Below are 18428 nucleotides of genomic sequence, written 5' to 3' on the forward strand. Positions count from 1 at the left end.
ACACTTTTGCAATGAGAAAAATGCTGATTTAAAAAAAAAATAAAATAAAAGATAGTTCACAAGTACCTCCTCTCTTCTATAAATATATACTGGATTGCTGCATTAAGTTGAGATAAAATACCATTGCCATCTTAGTCCACTTTCTGAATTTATCATTTTAGTTATGATAAACAGTGCTGAAGATTTCTCATTATGCTTTAAATATTTGAAATACTCAATTTAGAAATTCAAATTAAGAGAATATTTCTGTATCACAAACTACAAATTTTTTTTTTTTTAAATCTACAGTAAATAATAAAAATAGCTTTTTTCATGTTTATGTTATTATAATTTTTGAATTTGAAGATGCTTAATTTCTTGAAAGAACACAGTATATTTTTTTTAGAATTACTAAAAAATTTTAAAAATTCTGATTTAGGAAAGGAAACAAAGCAAGTTAATGATAAATCTTGATGTATTTAATGGATAACTTTCACAATTCAGAGCAATTTGATATCCATGTAAAAAAAAATTTCTTGACGGTGTTAGAGATTTTTCTATAGAATATGACTATAAGTACACACTTTTAAGTACAAAAAATATAAATTTATGTGAGATTATATTAGAAAAAATGTTTCAAAAATTTGATTGAGAGGAAAATGAAAATATGTAGCTGTCCCAAAAAGAAAACCCAAGACGTTTTTCTCAGAATAATATTTTGAAAACAAAAAATTCAAACATATATTTTGTATCATATTATAAATACTCGAAATTACTTTCTAAAAAAGTTTTTAAAACAATTAATAAGAATATAAATTCTTGTATTGTTATACATTTATTTGCATTTTTTAAACTGCACGATTATTATCTATGCATGGTAACACACGTTTGCTAAAGAATGTTTAAAAAAATATACACGGCTGTTATGAATGTTCTATGGATTGGATGAGGGAGCTGAAGTTTTTCTTTATTAAGGGATTTTTTACTATGCATATCTGTTACCAAAATTCTTCAGATAAAAATATTTATTTATTCAACTGAATAATTTAGGGCATTAGATTTTTAGTCAAAATCAAATAGAATTTTAATATATCATTTAGAAGTTTTTGTCATGTCTCTGTTACCCAATTCAGTAACAGGTATGACATTACTCACCATATTTTTCTATTAACAGTTTAATTTTCTCTTAGTAACATAAGATTCTTCATGTTAAATAGCTATTCAGAATGTTTTCAATCATGTTTTTTTAATGATTTTGTAACGTTCTCTATCAGTGACAACTAAGACAAATATGCAATTATAAAATAACTTTTTGATAGATATAGGATATCTTTCACTTTTATCAAAGTAAAGAAAAACTCAGACATATCATGTTTAAATATAGACAAATTAAACGTGAATTAGCAGTAATAAAATATAAATGATGGAACACTTCATAACCTTTAGGGAAATTTTCGTCAAAAACACCTACAGCTGAGAGAAAATTTTATTAAATTCACTTTCCAACCTGAGCAACAGAGAAGTTTTTAATAAATGTCTTTGATTTCTCTCTTTATTATTTTTAATGAATTGCGTTTTCTGCATTAGGAGGCATAACAGTTTTCTGCCATTGACTTTTCCAATTCACTGCATCAGATCTATATTTGAAAGCAATTTGGCTCAACATGTCAAGAACAGGGGCTAACAAACAATAAGCATTAAGAATTGAAAACAATATCAGTTGTTTGAAAATATCATTTAGCACAATGAGCTGTAGTACTAAGTAGCCGTTTGTATTAAAAATACCATTCATTTTTATATTTCTCTTCATGGTTCCAAATACTTGTCAGAAAAATAACCCTAAACTGAGAAATTTCATAAACTTTTTTAAAGAACTTAAAGTAATTCTAATGTCTTCTCCATTATCTTAAATGCATATTATATTCAAATTGCATTTTAAAGTTCTCATCACAGATAGGTCGATAACTAAAAATTCTGATAACAATATGGACAAATTAAAAATCATTACATATTTTCATGGATACCAACCTGGAAGTCCTAGTTCTCCTGAATATTTACAATGGTAGAAAATAGCTATTAACGATTATAATTAATAATATAAAATAATATAGTATAATTTGTTTATTTTTTCCAGTACTTAAAAATTCAAATTATCAGGTCTTACATATTTCTTTAAATTATTTATATATAGTGGTAGTTAAAATTCTTTGAAATTAAATTTATTAAATAAAAAAAAATTAAAGGGCAAAATATAAAATATACATACTATCAATTTAAATACTTTAGTAAAATTTCCTACCAGAAGAAGAAGAAATTGACAAGTATGTATTTTTTTATACCAAAAACTAAACCTCATTAGATATTTTTATACCAAAAATTACAAATCATCACATATTTTTATACCAAAAATAAAAATTCATTATACATATTTTTATACAAAAACTAAAAATTATTTTATATCTTTACATCATAAATTAAAAATCCTTATACATTTTTATTATTTGCTATTAAATTAACAGAAAAATCATTAGCTTGTTTAAATTTTATTTTTTTAAACTAATTATTTAAACTTGATTTGAAAAATTATTTCAACTAATAAATTAATTATCATCTAAATAATTTTTTTTGAAATATTCTTTTCCCTACATAATTGAACTCTAAGAAAAGTTGAATAGATTGCAAGGTTTTAAATTTTTATAACATTTAAATATATCTTCACTCTAAAATTATTTTCACTTGAATTCTTTTTAGGCATCAGTTTAAAATTAAAAATTGCTTGTGCAAAAGTAAAATTAAATTTTTTAACAAGCAAAATAGAGCATGCTATTTTTAACTACACAAAATAAATTAAAAAGGTGTAGCATTTTTCTGCACACTGTATATATTTAACTGACTTTTAAATTTATAAAATATTAACTATCTTCATACCTTTGCCCAAATATATTTACAGAAACGTAATGTTTTTCAATTATTGGCAATTGTGAGAAGTAGAATTTTTAATTTCAAACAGTTATCTTACATAACAAAGATGTACCCTTTTCCAAGCTTTATATATTACCCCACTATAGGATCATAATGTATACTGACAAACAAAGTCTTGTAGTCTGCATAATTTTAAATAATTTGTAGATTTATATAGGTTTATCCACAATATTTTTTTAAACAGATTTCATTCATGCATGACATAATTTTACAACTTAAATGCCAAAAGGCGATGATTCGAGCATGTGATAAGTATGGATGATTATAACTCATAACACAAAAAATGAATTATTGCACTAAAGTGTTTGAATACATGCATTTAAACTTTAAAATGAATAATACACTCACATCATCCTAATTCATTCGAATCTTTTTCATTTTTTGAAGGTAAACCAAAGTTTTGTGTAATATTATTTGACAGCATTCGTATGTGCTCCATATTAGGGTCTTCTAAATATTCTATATCTGCTTCTGAACCATGATCCTGATGAAAGATATCGTCATCACTTGCAATTCCTGGCCGATAATTATCATATTCAGAATCATACATAATATTTAAGCTATCAACACTTAGCAGCTGATCACTATCAAACATTCTACTACTTGCGCGAGAAGATATACTTGTATCATCCATATCGCCATCATTGGGACATGGATCATTAATTATAGAGTTTAAATCACTAAGAGCGCCTTCAGCATCAGTAAGTCCATGCTCATTCAGCAAGGATGCATTCTCCAAAGCAGGATCATCATTACAATAGTCATCCATCAAGGGGACATCAACTGCTTTATCGTCGTCACTTTCATCACTATCAGTTAGCTCAGAGGCAGCATTTGAAACATTATGTTCATCACCAATAGTTTTATAGTTTTCCCTGTCTATAGCTTGAGGTGACTGCAAATTAGTATTATAGGAATATTTATTATTTACAAGATCTTTTGGCAACTTATTTGAAGATTCTTCTGATCGTTCACTTGGAGATTTCAGAGTAGAGTGAGATGAAAGCAATTGGCTTTTGCTAGATTCATCATTCTGCTGACTATTAGAATAGGGAATTTTACAAGAATAATTATAGGGAGTAAGAGTGTCATCTTCTCCGTGAAAAGGCTTTGATGGACTATTTAGAGGTTCTTTGCCATTCAAATAATTTTCAGATGAGGCATCTCCATGTAAGTTCTGAAGAGGAATGTTACACTCATATTTACTGTACTCCAGTTGGTCATTATGACTTCCTGAGTTCTTGTAAAATTCTTTTAGTGAATTTTTTTTCATATCACTGTGAGATTCATCTTGTTCCTTCATACCTGATAAAGAACTATGAGAAGATGATTCCACAGGACTTTCATTTACGTTTTGTAAACAGTCCTTAAGTGGTGGAAAATTAGAACCATTTGCGGTAGTTATATTCTTTGGTGATAACGGAACGCCTTCACTGATTATTATTTTCGAGTTATCATAATTCAATGCCCCTTTCATCTGGTTTAACTTTGAAAAGTTCAGAACGTTATTGCAATTATTACAGGCACTGTTATGTGAGGGTGACAATCCAACTTCTGGAAGTTTGTTGTCAGATGAATTTCTTGAACCATCTGAAACTAAAGAATCCTTGGCATTATCAATGGGGTATACCCACTGGTAGTCATACAAGGCAGGAGAATCAACATCAGTGTGAATGTAACTATCGCAGGATGACATAGAAGAACGATTTAATGAACATGAATCACCTGAGATGTTTTTGTCATGTCCTAAGAGACTGTCATGACTACTGCTCATACCACAGCTTGCAACAGCAGATTCTGAATCATTCATGGGAAGTATTGAAAAAGATTGATGTAACTCTTCAGGAGGTGTCAAAACTAATGGGGATTTGTTGATTGAATGGGACCTGGGATGTGTGTACATTTTAGATGGTCTGTATACTTTATTTGTGTAAATTTCAGAGCCACTATTCAGCTTTTGTAATTTTTCTTGTAAATCTTCTTTCCCTTCATGTAAGGAAGAATTTGAATGACTTGAATTCATGAGACTTTGATTATATCGTGGGCGGGTTTGAGAATATGATTTTGTGTTTCCAATTATAGGTTTAGGTTGGTTATAGAGGTCAGAAGAATCATTTTCAGTAGATTGTTGCGTTCGAGGTTGCCATGGAGGAAGCTGCATTGATGGTAGACGGGGACTGCTTGTTGAGTGTATTTCATTAGTTGGTCCAGAGAGATGCATGTGAGATTTTCGTCCTCGATGGTAGCTGCTATTTTCCAGACTACTACGAGGGGTTTCACAAGAAGTGTCTTTTATTTGCATTATTTCATCAGTTTCAAGCATATCAGCTTCAGTTTTTCGCCTTAAAAGAAAATATGTTGTCATATCACCTTTTCCTTTTACTTTCACTGTTCCTCTACACTGGAAGACATATCGTCCTTTTAAAAGTGTATACACCTCTTCAGTTACCTAAATATGACAAAAATAACTAAAATGAGTTAAGAATGATAGAGACATTATAAAAATAATGCTTTTAAGGAACTTAATTTTTTTAAAACATTTCTTATTACAATCCATTCTCTTTTAAAGCATAAGGTGAATTCATTTATTTATATGATTTTCCCATATTAGGTTCAATAATTAACGAAATCACATAACAGGTACAAAGAAAAGCTAGAGAATAAATTAATCTTGATACATTTCTGCATAAACTAGAAGAAACCTTAATTTTTTATTGTTCAACCTCGTCATAGAATAACTTAGTTTTTGATGTCAATTTATACTATGACAATCATATACAAAATTTAACACTGTCCTGTTTGCGAAACATAATCATTTGATAACTGCAAAATGTATGCTCATTTGATGAACATTACTTTCTTCTACCAGCTCAAAGGATGAAATAGCTATCTTTGAAAGTTATGCATGTAGGAAAATGTTAAGTATATAACAAGATTGTTATTTGTCTCACATTTGTCACCTGGCACCATTTTCTATAACTACTTATAAAATTATTAACAATCTATTAAGGAGGTTTTTCTTGGATTATCACTAATAAGCAATCTATTTTAGAATTTTTGAAACAAAATTAAATTGATTCTATTGCGACTTTTGATTTCCAAGGTCTTTTTAATAGAGTCCCTCTTTCTTAACTATAAGATGTTCTTTTGAGTTATTACTATTATAAAAATATCTTTAATTGCGATTTTGATTATTGGGCAATTCTAATTAATTTCCGTCTTTTTAATAATTATCTTTACGATGGAAAAATATTTTTGTTCAAATTAATGGAATGCCACAAGGGTCTAATTATTCATCACTCTTGGTTAATTTATTCTTACACTATTATGAAAAAATTATACTCCTAATGTTAAATTTATTGACCATTTAATTTTCAAAATTACGCAATTTTGTTAAATAATATTTACCCTAAGGAATTAATCTTACTTTGTAACCATGATGATAATATTAATTTTAATTTTTTGGATTTAAGTATTAAAAAAAGAAGAGAATATCTGAATAAATGATTATAAAATCATCAATACAAAAAAATTTATAATTAAATTTCAACCTTATTACTATTAAAATTTTATAATTAAAATTCAGCCAGATTTAATTACAAAATTTGAATAATTCAGTTTAATATTATTACCTTTCCCAGATCCAGATTTGGGCTAATCCAAGGTAATTAACAAATCAAATGTGCTTTTATTACCTAGCAAACTTGTTACAAAAACATTTTAAATCAATTTTGAAAAATGCCAGTAAGTCTAAGGGCATTTGTATTCGCTACTCACTTTATATTTATATTACATTTTGAATTTTATTCTGAATTTTCTTGATTTTTTATATTTTTTATTTTTTTCCTGATTGTTTTATTTTGCATTTTTTGCTTAATATGTTCTATTTCATTTAGGTTATTGGTGCTCCTTACATTATTGCATTGATATATTTTACTTTGGCTATATTAAAATAATATTAGAAAGCACTTTATCAGATATAATCATCATACAGACAATACAAAATAACAGCTATCAATATATATTTTAAGAATAAAGAAGTGGAAAAAAGCAAAAATATTTCAAAGCACTGAATAATCATTAAAGAAGTTGATAACAAAAAAGGGAGGCATTATAATCCACCAAAATTAATCTGTCTAGTGGGATTAGAACATATTCATATTACAGTAAGAACAATTAAGTTTCAGCTTTAGAAAAATAAAATGGCCTCATGTTTTTTTAATCCCTCCTTTGCTTCAATAATGAATAGTTAGAGTTTGAAAACATTAGTTTTTCTCACTAAATATTAGTTTGTGACCCTTATATGCAGAGATTTTTAAATTAATTTCTTTTTAAAGGTTTCAAAACATATATGGGTGTTTTCAAAAATAGTATCATTTCTATGTCATTCATAATACAAGTGATAATTTCTATAAGAAAACTGTGCAAAGAACAAAATAGTTTGTTCTGATTTCTAAAATATGTTAAACTGAAAATAAATATCACCAAGCTTAAGTAATTTTAAGTAGAATTTGGAAGCTAATTAAATTCAAAAGAAAAGCAACATTTTCTTGTATCATTACCACTAAATTTTTTGTTATGAGCATTTATATTTTGCTAAACTTTGAAATTTTGTTTTGAAAAAAAAATTTATACATGTAAAACAGAGTAAAAGCTACAAAATCTGAGTAAATTTAAAAATGAGTTGATGATTCTCCAAGTTGAAATTTTTTAAATCTATGCCATCATTTTTTATTTGAAATGTTCACTTCAAACATTGATGCACTAATGGAGCCCACAAATGCTCAAAAAAATTTAGCAAAAACAGTTTAAATGTCTCTTCTAAAGATTCTGTAGCGACTATCATAATAGAGGCGGTGAAAAATTCTCTGTCTACCAAACCACCTCAATTCTTTAATAACTTTCGAATTTTAGTTTAATTTTTTTTTCTCACAAGAGTTAGTGAAAATCAGCAATAATTAGACCAATTAAAGTTTAAAAATGCCAACTTTTTTTTTTTGAATATATGTATATATATATATATGGTAGTTTTTTGGTGTAAATTTCAATTTAAATAATATCTTCTTTAATACCTTGCTTTACAGTGGTTATTTTTATAAGCTTTTATCAATGGAAATATTAGAGATATAAAGAGTTCAGGATGGTTTGCACCTATCACTAAAATAAGAAAGAAAAAGGCAAAAACAATCACCAAATGTAAAGCTTAAGTTGATAAACACTTGTCATGATCAAAAAAATATATTTTGTTAGCAGTAAAAATAAGGTAAATACAATTAGTGGTTTTTACTAAATAAAACAACATTGATGATTGATTAACCAAAGAATTTTCAATTTGCATAAAATGAGTTTTCTTTTATCTTCTGCAAAATAAAGTTTTTTCAAGACTAGCATGCACCCAAATTATTAAAAGAAAAAATTCTTAAATATTGCGTAAACTGAAATGTCTTCTCAAGAAACTTTTTTCTCTTCAATAAAAATAGATTAAACTAGATTTGAAACCAAGTTATATATTTAAGAGGTTAAATTCAAAAACATGCTTCCTTTTATAAAGAGAAGATCATATCATAAGGTTTATAATGACATAGGCTTAATGTTTGTTTTTTCATCAAAAATGAAGCTGATTCTGGATATGCTCTAATCTTAAAGATGTTATAACCAACAAAAAGTGTCTTACAGTATGAAACTAACCTGTACATGATTGGGAAGACCTGTACTATCCATTCGACTGGCCACATTTACAGTGTTTCCCCAAATATCATATTGAGGTTTGCTTGCTCCAATTACTCCAGCTACAACTGGTCCTACATTTATACCTATGATGAATTAAAATTGATATAAACTCTTTTCTAAAAGTGAGAAATGAAGAGAAGAACATTTTTTCAAGAGAATTTAACTTTTTAGACACTTTTTGGAACTATCTCTCTTTTTTTTTAAGAAAAAAAACTGGTAACTAAAAATAAATAAATAAAAAAAACTTGTACATCGTAAGATACACTTAAAAATTTAAGAAACTTCTATACATATACTATGAATATCTAAGAATTAACAATCATCCCGATTTAGGTATTTTAAATTCCTCTGACATTAAAGAACTAATAAGTGTTTACATGGTCATTCAATCCTGGGATTTGATGACCATGATCAAATTGATAACTTAATAGTGCCATTAAAATTCTCAACCATTTTCTAATTATTTTAAATGAGTAGTTTTCACAAACTAATTGTTTGAAGATTAAAATTAAAATCAAGAAATTTTATAAACTGATTGCAATTGTTTTAAGTCATATAAATTTTACATATTTTCCTACCTTCTAGCATTTGAGGACTCAGCAAAATATTTTTTCTTATTGTGATAAGCAGAGATTTTTAAAAAAAATATAGTTTACTTAAGACTTTCATCAGAAATTAAGAACATGTTCATTTGCATATCTGACATTTTACAGATTCGTTTAAATTATCCACATATAGTGGTGAAATTTTTTTTATAATTTAATTAATTAATAAGTTATATAAGTTACCACAAGGAAAATTATTTTCTGAAATTACAGAAAATCCATAGCAGTTGGAGGGTATGTATTTTGCTGTTTTTATGATTTTCAACTTGATAGGAAAGGCACAAAGTAAACATCAGTTTTAATTCCTAATCTTACTTAATTAACATAAGCAGGTTTTCTTTATTGATTATGCTTCACTTAATATTCATATTTTTTTCTTTTGTTACTTTTTGGAAAGTGAAGGGATATTGGAATGAGTTCAGTAAAGTTTAAATAGTGTCAAATTAATTCACTTTTTCTTATTTTATCTAAATAAAATTTTTTTCATAATTATTCTCTACAATTTTTTCATACTTTTGTGTAAATTATTTTTGTTCTGATTTAAATTTGAATTGTTCCCTTATTTGGCAAAACAATTTAAGACATTAGCTTATTTTCAATCAAAATGATTAAGTTGAATTGATTATTGACTGAACTAAGCAGAGAAAAATTTTTTGATATAGCTTCTTCTGATATAGATTCTTGATAAAATTGAGCTATACCATATTAGCAATTTAACATAAGTTTCTTTTTGAAATATTTTGGAAGTGAAAACAAAGATTCACAAAAATGATACCATGAACTTTCCAAGTATAGTAATGGGGGTATTGCACCATACACAAGAGAATAAAAATTACTCCTAAAGATCATAAAGGAAATTGATTAGAGCATCCTTCAATATTAAGAAAATGACAAAGGGAAAAGAACATGGAATACTACAATACACCAAAGAAATTCTAGTGCGTGACAGACTTGATTCAAAATTTCTGTTTCAATTTGAAGCAAGAAGTTAAGAATGTTTACTCAGAAACTACTAACACTTGAAACAAACTACGATAAAATCTATGTTTGAAAAGTACATAAAAATAATTAATTTATTGATAACTTATAAAATTTAATGGAGGGTATTTTGTTATATAGTTCTATCATTAGCTTTTGCTATCTTTCATTTCCAAAGAAGAAGTAAAAGTATAAGAAAGAAAAAGTTGCATAGTAAAATTGCTAACAAATATATGATTTAACCCACTGATGGTATACTTTACTGCTTTGAAATATTAATATGTTTTTTTATAACTGTGGTTCAGGCTGATTCTCCCTTTTTAATTAAGAAACTGAGGTACAAAAGTAAAGTGACCACACATCCCGATTTTGGCAGGACAGTCCCGCTTTTCAGTGGACTGTCCCACGTCCCGCCGAATTTTAAAAATGTCCCGCTTTTCAGAAAATATCTGCATTTCTTATTTTAAATGCACTGTAAAAATATATTACCTATTATTTATTAAGTATTATGGTGAATATAAAGAAATAAAAAATATATTAAAAAAAGCACGTAAAATGCATGGAGAGTAAACTAAATTAGACAATGTACCGAGTTAGATTTACTCGGTGGTGTTCGATCATTGTCGTTACGTCTCGGCTTAATTCAGATAAGTGCAGACAGTGCAGTTTGTCAGTTGCTATTTGATTGCGAAGATAGTGGTAGAGCAATAGTCGCCACAACGTAACGTCAATAAGGCAAAATTTAATACTCTTTTTTAGCCTTTGTAGTAAATTTTTTATTCATTTCTAGTATTTACCCACAGAATAAAAGATAAGTAAAAAAAGAGAATGCAAATTTAATGAAGAGCTAAGCAGAGAATTTCAATTTATTAAAAAACACAATATAGACTATATGGTATGGTGTGATAAATGCAATGCTGAATTTTTGGTCTCACATGGTGGAAAAAATGATATTACTAAACATCTAGCGACAAAGAGGCACAAAAGATTTTTGAATAATGCCGCTTCCTCGTCTGAAATGGAACAGTTTTTTCGCACTGCTAGCTTTGCCAACACGGAAAAACAGCTAGCATTAGCGGAAGGGCTATTTGCTTTCCACACCATAAACCTTGATCTCGAAATCAAAGTTTCAGATCAATGAATTCTACGTCGCAAATGATCAAAACATTATACAACAAAAAATATGCATGTGCAAGGACAAAAACCGAAGCAATTATTTGTAATATTTTTTCATCATATTCGTTTTCACAATTGCAGAAAGAATTAGAAAAATGCGCATTTATATCCATGAATTCTGATGCTTCCAACCACAAAGATTTAAAATTATTTCCCACAATTGTTAGATATTTTGATCCAGAAACAGGAATTAAATATAGAATATTAGATTTTGCTTCATTGCCGAGTGAAATTTCACAAATAATTTTTGATTCAGTAAGTACTATTTTAAAAAAGAATAATTTGAACATATGAAATGCTACAGATGAAAAAATTAAATGTTGGTTATCTGCAAATGTGGAAACAGACAAAAAATGGACCGAGTTATTCCTTCATTTTAAACAGAATAATATTCCTTATCAAAATATTTTGAAAATTGTAGAATTCGCGCTCTCCCTTCCAGGAACAAATGTAGCAACAGAACATGTTTTTTCTAGTATCAATAAAATATGGACAACTGAAACAACGCAGTTGAACATTAAAACTTTAAAAATCTATTTTAAGTGTAGAATATAATTTGACCAATTCATGTGACGACATTTTAATAAATGATCCGAATCTATTGCTAAGTATTTACTCAGATCAAAAATATGACCGTGAAAGAAAATCATACTTTTTTTTAAATAAAAAACTTAATTTGATTAAAAAGTTCAAATTATTATTTTTTACAAATATTTTTATTGTTACCAATAATTAATAATAAGTACATTTTTGTACAAGTATATGAATGTATACAATAAAATATATATATAACTAAATTGTAATTCTCATTTCATCCCATTTGTCCCGCTTTGTCTCAATGAAAATGTGGTCACTTTATACAAAGGGTCATTTTTCTCCTCTCTAATTCCAGATCGGTGGGAGTTTCAACACAAAAAATTATAGATTTTTCTGTATGCAGAACCGTTTGTAGGTAGAAAATGAAGTGAAGTATCTTACGTGCATAAACGTTTAAACTAGTAGGATTAAAAAAGATTACAACTTTCTACAAGTAAAACCACTCTTAGGATAAAATCTGTAAAGCCTCTGGTCCCAAGCTGGAATTTTAGACAGTCTATTAATATCATAAAATTTGTTTGGATGTTTAGTTTAAGTTACAATTTACAATAACCAATACAAAGCAAAATACGTAATCTAGAAAAACAAGAGAAATTTTTTTTTAGTGACATATGCTTTCATTTTTATCCCTCTTTTATTACCATTCCCCCTTTTTTTTTAAACAAAAATGTAACACCCAGTAACAGTTAATAGTTTTTCTTTCTGAAAGTCTTAATGTTGTTTCTTTTCATTTTTCATTCATTTCCCTTTTTCCGCAGTTGTTATTCATGTTGAAAAGAGGAATTCAGGGTTTCATATGTTTAAATGTGCCAGAGATTGAACGCAAGAATGTCTTTGCGGGTTTCAGTTCCCAAAAGGGTTTTCCACTGTTTTCTTGTTTTGATGAGTCATCTTTTTAATTATTTGTGAGGGAACAAAATCTGAATATTTGAATTCACTTTCCTTTTTGAACATGTAAGTATATGAATGATTGTGAATATATTTTTAGGCGATTACTTTACCTTCATCGAATTTCCCATTCCGTGACACTATAATCTGATTTGTACCCAAACCGATAGCAATTAGAAAATACCACATACATACCACATTAAAAACACCCATAACTGAATACCACATAACGATCATTTTAAAGGGTTTATCATCTAATTTATTTTGAAAGAGGAAAAATGCATAAGAACTGAATCCTTTTATTTTTGACAATTTTAGATTACATCTGTATTTTAAATTAAAAACCACACTGTAGTAAAATTAGCTGCCAGGTAACCATTATGTCAAGTACTTCTTTTTCTCACGTAAATTTCTGTAGATTATATTTAAATTAGCTAAAGATAAAGAAGTAGATAATCTTATAACTTTGAGAGATGACTTATGAAGAATTTGTAGAACTTCTCATTTCTAATAAAAAAATCCAGATGATGAATTAGATTCTTTTTAATGTTTGGAACTTAAAAAGTTTCTTCACTAGTTTTCTAATAACAAGTAATTTTCTTGCGACATTACCAATGTGTTTCCTCAAGCAAATGTCTCTACTTTTCTTCCATAAGAGAAAGCCACACTGTACTGTTTATTGCGTGATATTGTTCAAAATAAAACCTTCAAGTAATTAAGAATACTATATCAAATTTTATGAAGTAACTTCTTAGAACTAAACAAGATGATGTTTTAACACTAAAATTTGCTGCTGAAGATAAATGAAGAGAATGAATTCAGATTCAAAGATCGGTATATCTGAGGATAACATAAGAATTCAAATAACAAAGCACTAAGGACATAGAGTTTACAAATGCACTGCTATACACAGCTTTTTTGAGCTCACCTTTAACAAAAAATCAGAATGCAGTATATTGTTGTGGAAAACGGCTGAAGAGATAAAGAAATGTGACTACAGCTTCTTCAACTGGAACAATTATTCAAATGTTTTTATTTGGCTACCAGAGACTTTTGTCTGTGAGTATTCGAAGTACAAAGAATAATAATAATTAATTTTCAATATGAAAAGTTATTAAATGCATAAACACGCTTACCTACTCTTAAAAAGAAGTTATTATAAGAATTTTCATTTATATCAGCTAGTTTATCCTTAAATGCAAAAACCATTTCAGCTAATATACTCATGTATTCAACTGCTGATGATGGATCATTTTCCTATAAAATATTAAGAGCAGTTAAAAAAATGAAAATAAAAGGTTTTAAATAATAACATAGATCAATTACTCAATTTATTTGGTATCTGTGATTCTTAAATTGGTATTTACTGTAACTAATGTGGGGTCATGGTCAATCCAGACTTTTTCTGAAAGGTCATGTTTTCATTAAATTGTGTGAAAAATCTATTCATAATTTTGTGAATCTCAAATAAACTGTTAAATTAGGTTTTTTCAGTCATGGTCTTGTTTTTGTCAACTTATAAAACTAGGGTCATATTCTTGATATTGTGGAGAAAAAAATCGTTAATCAAGTATTGCTGAAATTTTAAATAAAAACAAAATGCTACCCAACACTGTAAACTTTAAACAGAGAAACACCTCTAGAGGTACAGCCAAGGGTAATTTAGTGTTAAAACCCCTGCCAGAAATTATTACCAAAAAAAAAACAATAATAAATAAATAAACTAATTGCAGATGAATCACAGAAACATTTTTGCAGCTGTTCCAAAAAATAGAGCTTATTGCTTGAATCTTGATTCATCAAGTGGCTACAGTATACCACCAATGGACAATTACAGCATAACATAAATTTTTTTATTTTCATACCTAGCTTATTGGAAATTCTCTCCTGAAATCGAAAATCTGATTGTTTTTTTCGGCAAATGTTAATTTATTTAGTTATTAAAAATTTAAATTGACCCAAAAGTCCTCCGTAATCAAAAACGATCCCTGATTGGTTATGACGTCACATGTGCTGAATGGGAACGTGCCGTCTCCATCCGCTAGGGCTATTTCAATGCTCTTTTAGTTTTGATATCACGTATATCGTATGAACATCCTTTGTAAATTATTAGTAAAAATTTTGCGAATTAAATTTACGGTTTTGAGAGTGTGTGCAAAATGAAAGAAAGATTTTAAAACTTCAAACGTTGCTATTTATCACTAAAATATCTGAAGAAATAATTATGCAGCTCTTTATAGTGAATCAGCATTTCTTTTCGGCTGAAATCAGTGGTGTTAAAGCTCATAGAAAATAATATTTTATTCCACTTACCTTTAAATTAAAATAATGCTCCATTACAGCCTAATTACTTAATTAAAATAGGTCGCAGATTGGATAGAAATAGTATACATTTAGATATAGGATGTATGATTTTATAATTCGCTATTGTATTAAAATAAATCAGTATTTTCATAAATTTAGTCCATTGAAAAAATTCAGTCCATCATCGTTACAATCTATGTGCTAATGTTTAAGAATTCAAATAAAGTAATTTAATGTTGCCTCTTATATTATTTTATCTATTACTGGAGTTGAAGGATTTTCTTTTTAAGTAAATATTTACTAATGCAGTTTATGTCATTTTATTTTTTACTATGTATTAAATATTTAAATACACATTAACGCTTATATTTATTATTCCTTGCATAAATAGGAATTTTGTTACAGTTAGAAATTATTTTTATTTTTAAACTTTTCAAATTTTAATTCCTTTTTCTGCAATATAGAATTAACAAAGTATGGTTATTGGTCTTTTCTCTCCTTATTTTTGCAAACTATTTGTCAGTGCTTGCAATGAAGAATTCTAAAGTAGTAAAATTAATACATTATACAATGTTAATTAAAAAATTTAATTAAAATAGTTGAAAAAAATCTCCGGTTAAAATCAACACTTTTAAGAATTTAGTCCATTGAAATATATCTGACCATCATCATCACCATAATCTAGTTATACTTAAAATTTCACTTAATTTCTCATTTGTCCACATCTAAATAATTCATTTATTTACAAAATGTCAGCGAATATCATTAAGCTAGAAGTTTTTGTTTCACTAAACCTAAAGAACGATAATAAAAAATTAGGTTATGCAAAATGGAAAGAAATTCTATATATATAATGCACACTCTTTATTATTTATTAAATAATTAAAAAATAAACAGTAATGTTGATATTTTTTCTCAATATTTTTATTCTTTGAGTAAATAGGAACTTTGTTATGGTGAAAAATTATTTTCACATGCATTATAAAATTAAACTTTAAATTTTTTTTGTTGGAAGAGTGAATTTAAAGTTTTGCTGGGATCACAAGTTTTTTAAAAGGCCACTGCTATTTTGAAATCTAAAACTATTTATTCCACATGAAAAAATTGATCCAACATTTCTTTCACTTAAGATGAAAATAAATCTTCGAAATGAATTTGAAGTATATATTAAAATTAAGATTAATATGGTTTAAAAAATGAAAAGAAAAAAAAAAAAACGAAGTTATTTTGTATTTATAACGCATCATTTAATAAGCAATAGCACACACTTTTTTTATTGAATTAAAAAATCTTACATATTCAGAGCAAGAAAATTTCTTCAACTATTAACAATGTTTCAGTGGGTACCATAAAAATTTAACATTATAAAAATATGTTATATTAAACCCACAACTTTATTAAGCGATATTAGGGCGCAATTTTTTATAAAGATAGTTATTGACCATCTAAAATAGTTGGATTTAATTACGAAAATTCAAACGAAAACAAGAACGTATTGGCTTTCACAGTACAGTAATTGTAAGTGAACAGCAGATGGACACGTGTGACGTCAGTTTGTGAATAATCACGAGACTCCCCGTTTCAGGTAAATAAGCGTTTACGAAAGTAAGCGTTTTTTGTTTCAAAATAACTAAATAAATAGCTTTCTTAGGAAAGTGATAAACTGTTTTCTGGGAGTTATGAGGGATTCTGAATGCATTAAAATTTTTTAAAAAATTGACTGTAATTGTCCATTAGGAACTACATGATGATTTAAATGTATACAATTTTCGTATTTTCCGGAAATGCTAAGAGTGTTTTTTACAGAAACACAAAAGTTGTGAGATTGATAGTAAAATTAACATTTCTACTGATCTTGATTTACTTCTTATAGTGTAATTTGAAACACACACAGTTTTCTTACAAAATTTGTAAAGAATAAATAAAACATTTTCACTGCAACAAATTTAGTATTTTAATCGCCATACCTTGTACTGGCAATGAGCATTTTGAAAGCACTATTCCATCTTTATAGAACACAAATCATAACCGTTTTGACTATCAGCAACAGTACAAAACAGTAATTTAATTGATATGATTGAAAAAATAAAGACGTTAACAGAATTTTATATGACTAGACTCTACGTAAACAATATAGGAGTCTCAAGGTCATATGATTTCCCCAATTTTCCCCTTTCCATTACCATGGTTTCAACAAATCTTGCTCGCCCTTTTAGTAAAAAGTTGAAATTAACTGACATGTGGATAAAGTAAGATTTTCCAAACCATGGCAGCAGAGAAGGAGTAACAGTTATGTGATTGCTGACAGAAAAATATTATGTGAAAATTTTTAGAATTTTATGGTTAGATAATTTTGCTTTGAAATGGAAAAATTTTACCACAATGCGCAAATTTTTAGAACTAATTTCCTTTATACATAAAAGATTATTTCTGTACAATTAAATGAAAAGAGTAAAAAATAATACCCTATAACTTTTATACATAAAAGTAACATCCATAATATTCACTGGGAAAAAGTATTTTGTATACATATAAATATATATATATTTTCATCAATATAAAAAAAAAATGTATTAAAATGGGCAATGTTCCCACATTATCGTGGTGGTGTGGTTTGTGTGTGTTGTTGATCCCGAGAGCTATGCTGGCGGTAGCTTAGCTACTGGTAGGGTCACCCAAGCCGGACAGGTCGGAGGGGAGACACCAGACAAAGAGGAACACCCTAGTCCTCCAGGTTGGGGGTTTGGCGTGGGGCCAACTACCCCACACTGTAAAAAACTTCGAGTTCAGAAACCTCAACAATATGTGGAAACCGGCAGGACTCTACTCAAACGACTTGGAACGGAAAAGGACTTGAAAATTGGATCTTGGAATGTTCGCACCCTGTGTAAAGGAGGTGCCCTGAAAAACTTAATAGAAGTACTTGTCAACTATGATATTGATATCCTAGCAATCCACTAGATCAGATGGCTGGGACAAGCATTTTGGATAAGAAGGATTGCAGAGTTTAATATAGCTGCCAAGAAAAATCCCACCAGTTTGGTTTCGGATTCATCGTAAGCAAAAAACTAAGAAACTTGGTTACTGATTTTCAGGCCATAAGCATGAGGATCAGCAAAATCAGAATCAGGGGTAGACATTACAATATCATATTGATCTGTGCCCATGCACCAACAGAAGACAAAGACG

The 18428-nt window shown here is 27.9% G+C and overlaps 1 protein-coding gene across 1 annotated transcript in view; it reads right to left on the reverse strand.

Annotated features, from left to right (window-relative positions):
• Nucleotides 1–2604: 2604 nt before the first annotated feature.
• The window catches only part of LOC107453371 (adenylate cyclase type 1), a 192650-nt gene continuing 176826 nt past the window's right edge, over nucleotides 2605–18428 (reverse strand). The window contains exons 19-21 of the mRNA XM_016070185.4: nucleotides 14072–14192; nucleotides 8650–8774; nucleotides 2605–5410 (exon numbers count right to left, since the gene is read on the reverse strand). Of these exons, the coding sequence (XP_015925671.2) occupies nucleotides 3311–5410; nucleotides 8650–8774; nucleotides 14072–14192 (2346 nt within the window). The 3' untranslated portion in view covers nucleotides 2605–3310. The remainder of the gene's footprint in view (nucleotides 5411–8649; nucleotides 8775–14071; nucleotides 14193–18428) is intronic.

This window comes from Parasteatoda tepidariorum, chromosome 12, assembly GCF_982258835.1.
Source record: "Parasteatoda tepidariorum strain Cologne lab strain chromosome 12, Ptep-v5.0, whole genome shotgun sequence".
Classification (NCBI taxonomy): Eukaryota; Metazoa; Arthropoda; class Arachnida; order Araneae; family Theridiidae; genus Parasteatoda; species Parasteatoda tepidariorum.